This window comes from Hirsutella rhossiliensis (assembly GCF_020360975.1).
Source record: "Hirsutella rhossiliensis strain HR02 chromosome Unknown scaffold00006, whole genome shotgun sequence".
Lineage (NCBI taxonomy): Eukaryota > Fungi > Ascomycota > Sordariomycetes > Hypocreales > Ophiocordycipitaceae > Hirsutella > Hirsutella rhossiliensis.
The window spans coordinates 3,715,050-3,717,585 of NW_025408672.1; the positions used below are offsets into that span (position 1 = coordinate 3,715,050).

Genomic DNA, 2,536 nt, shown 5'->3' on the forward strand with positions numbered 1-2,536 from the left:
CTAATGAACTAATCCGTGGCTTTTCCCCTTGCCCTTGCCGGTCGGGTCATCCCATGTTCGGTACTTGTTATTCGTTGTTTCCGCGATAAAGCCCGTGTTCCGGCTGCCATCTCTGTTGATGATAATTGCCTTGTCCCACTTGCTGCAGCGAACAGATACTTTGCTGCCGTTTTGAGCCTAAGAGTAGTCCAACCGTCTGCGACCTTGGAAATTTGCACGGAACTATATTCACTTCCGTTGACTGTGCGAGTGAACGCGGAAGTCGGCTCCGTATCGACGTCCATGGATGCATCATAGGACTGCGCTGAAGATCCATCGAGATGGTAGGCCTGAGTGGAAGATTGATTGTAGGATGAGCCAGCAAGGGTTTGTGTGACTGTGGTGTTCCCTTCCTCGGCATAGATATCGTCGAAGCTTTCGGGGTCTGGTACAGCAATGGCCTTGATCTTCTGAAATGCCCAGAGAAACTCGGTTTCGAACTCAAGGATGTCCCTATAGGCATCTCTTTCGCCATGTCCCCCCTCGAGAGGATAAAATGGATCCAGCCAGCCAGAACCTTTGAGCTCACATGCCCACAAACGAGCCTTGGAACCAAAGTAGGTTATTGCCCAGACTGATCGTATACTCTTGTCGATCATGTACGCTTGGCATAATTGGTAGGCCTGAGTTTCGACCTCGACGATTTTCGCTGGAGTAGCGCGTCCTTTCTTTGCCTGCCCAATCAACCGAAACATCAACGTTCTCTGGCCAGTCGAATAGTGTTGGACAGCAATATCCATCCGCAACTGAGAATGGTGCTCTCGAGGAGGCACCTCGGTGCCGTGAATCCACTCAATCTCGGAGAAGATATGTCGAGCGAAGTATCTCGAAAAGAACCTAGTTGAGGCCCATTCATCCCGATTAATGGCTTCCTCTCGGAGATGAACTAGGATAGGATCGGAATGAAAGATGCTCATTGTGGCAGACAAAGCGGAAAACTCGAACTCCCAGAATTTTGGATCGAAAAGAACGGAGCCTGTATAACTGAGACTCAGGAACGTTGAAGATCCAACACAGAGCCAACCTCCTGACTTGGGCACTCTATATATGTATGGAGAGCCGCCTGTGGCTATTGAAATTGACCAGACGAATAACATCGTCTCGAAGGACATGCGCGTACATATATTTCCCGCTAGAACGCATAAGATCGTTGCCATTTCCATGGTACATGATCCTACGTGGATACGCAGCCTCCGATAGTCCGATTCATGATGAGCATGGGGTGCGTGGGGTCGGGGATGGAGCGCCGCGCAGGTTGATCTGAGCCGCGGTTATCTCGCCAGCAGGCAATTTATCATCAACCCATGCAACATACGGCCACACCTGCTTGAAAGCATCCGATCCCGTCCGATCTCGGTGAATTAACCAGGCAAGGGGCAGATTAGTAGTTGGGTCGGTGACGACCAGCGAACACCGGCTGCTGTATTGCCGGTGACACATCCACTGGCAGCGTTGAGAAATTGTGCAACCAGGCGGTTCGTGTCGCCGATGCAGAAGATTGTCACAGCGGTGCAAACAGTGCCGATCGACCAGATAGAAGACATACACGAATATGCCTTGCCGCCGTGGACACCCCGCATCCAAGTAATGCTGGAGAGCGATAAAGCGAAAGCCGTCAAGGCAGCGAATGATGCCAGAGGCATTGTGACAGCAACATCCAGCTCGCAAAGAAACGGCATGGTGGGGATGGGAGGCGTGGTGCGCAGTGTGGACCACAACCGCTCCAGCGTCGTTCTTGCCAGCTATTCCGTGTGTCTCGGGACTGCGGAGGAGCAGAACCCGTACACGGCGGAGCTGGCAGCGATAGCTATGGCGCTGATGTGTACGCCGACGGACCCGCCTTGTCGAGGAGTGACGGTTGTGACAAGCAGTCGCTCAGCCCTGGAAGTGATCAGGCGTCCTCGTAGGCAATCCGGCCAAGGAATCATTCGCCAAATTTACGACCATGTCAATCGACTAGTCAGGCGAGGCTGGTCTGTGAAATTCACCTGGGCACCAGCCAAGGAAGTACGGCTCGCATGGGCATCGGCCGCCAAGACGGCAGCGAAGAAAGCAACTCAAGCAGGAGCGGTGGCAGAGGAGCCGTCGTGCAGAGCCAGATCCACCACCCTTCGTCTGGCACTCGCTCGACAACAGCGTGACAAGCTTCCGGAAAATGTGGGAAAACACTCAAAACGCATCGACAGAGCTTTGCCAGGGAAGCACACCCGCACTCTTTACGATTCTCTGTCAAGAAAAGAAGCCGACATTCTCGTCCAGCTCCGCACCGGCATGTCGCGACTGAATGGATACCTACATGCGATAGGAGCTACAGATTCGGATTTGTGTGATTGTGGACAGGCACGAGAAACGATTGATCACTTTCTCTTTCGATGCAAAAAGTGGGCAGCGCAACGAGGAGTCTTGTTCGAATGCGCGAGGTCTAAAATTGGGAATTTGTCGTTCTTCTTGGGAGGAAAAGCTGCGTCGGACGGCGACAAATGGACGCCAGACATGC

At 52.8% G+C, this 2,536-nt stretch overlaps 1 protein-coding gene across 1 annotated transcript; it reads right to left on the reverse strand.

Moving 5' to 3' along the window:
* Positions 1-956, reverse strand: HRG_06706 (uncharacterized protein; the record flags this gene model as incomplete). The annotated part of the gene is made up of 2 exons (XM_044865177.1): positions 1-177; positions 243-956. 2 exons carry the CDS (start codon positions 954-956, stop codon positions 1-3), a joined length of 891 nt encoding a protein of 296 aa, XP_044720117.1.
* Positions 957-2,536: the final 1,580 nt, after the last annotated feature.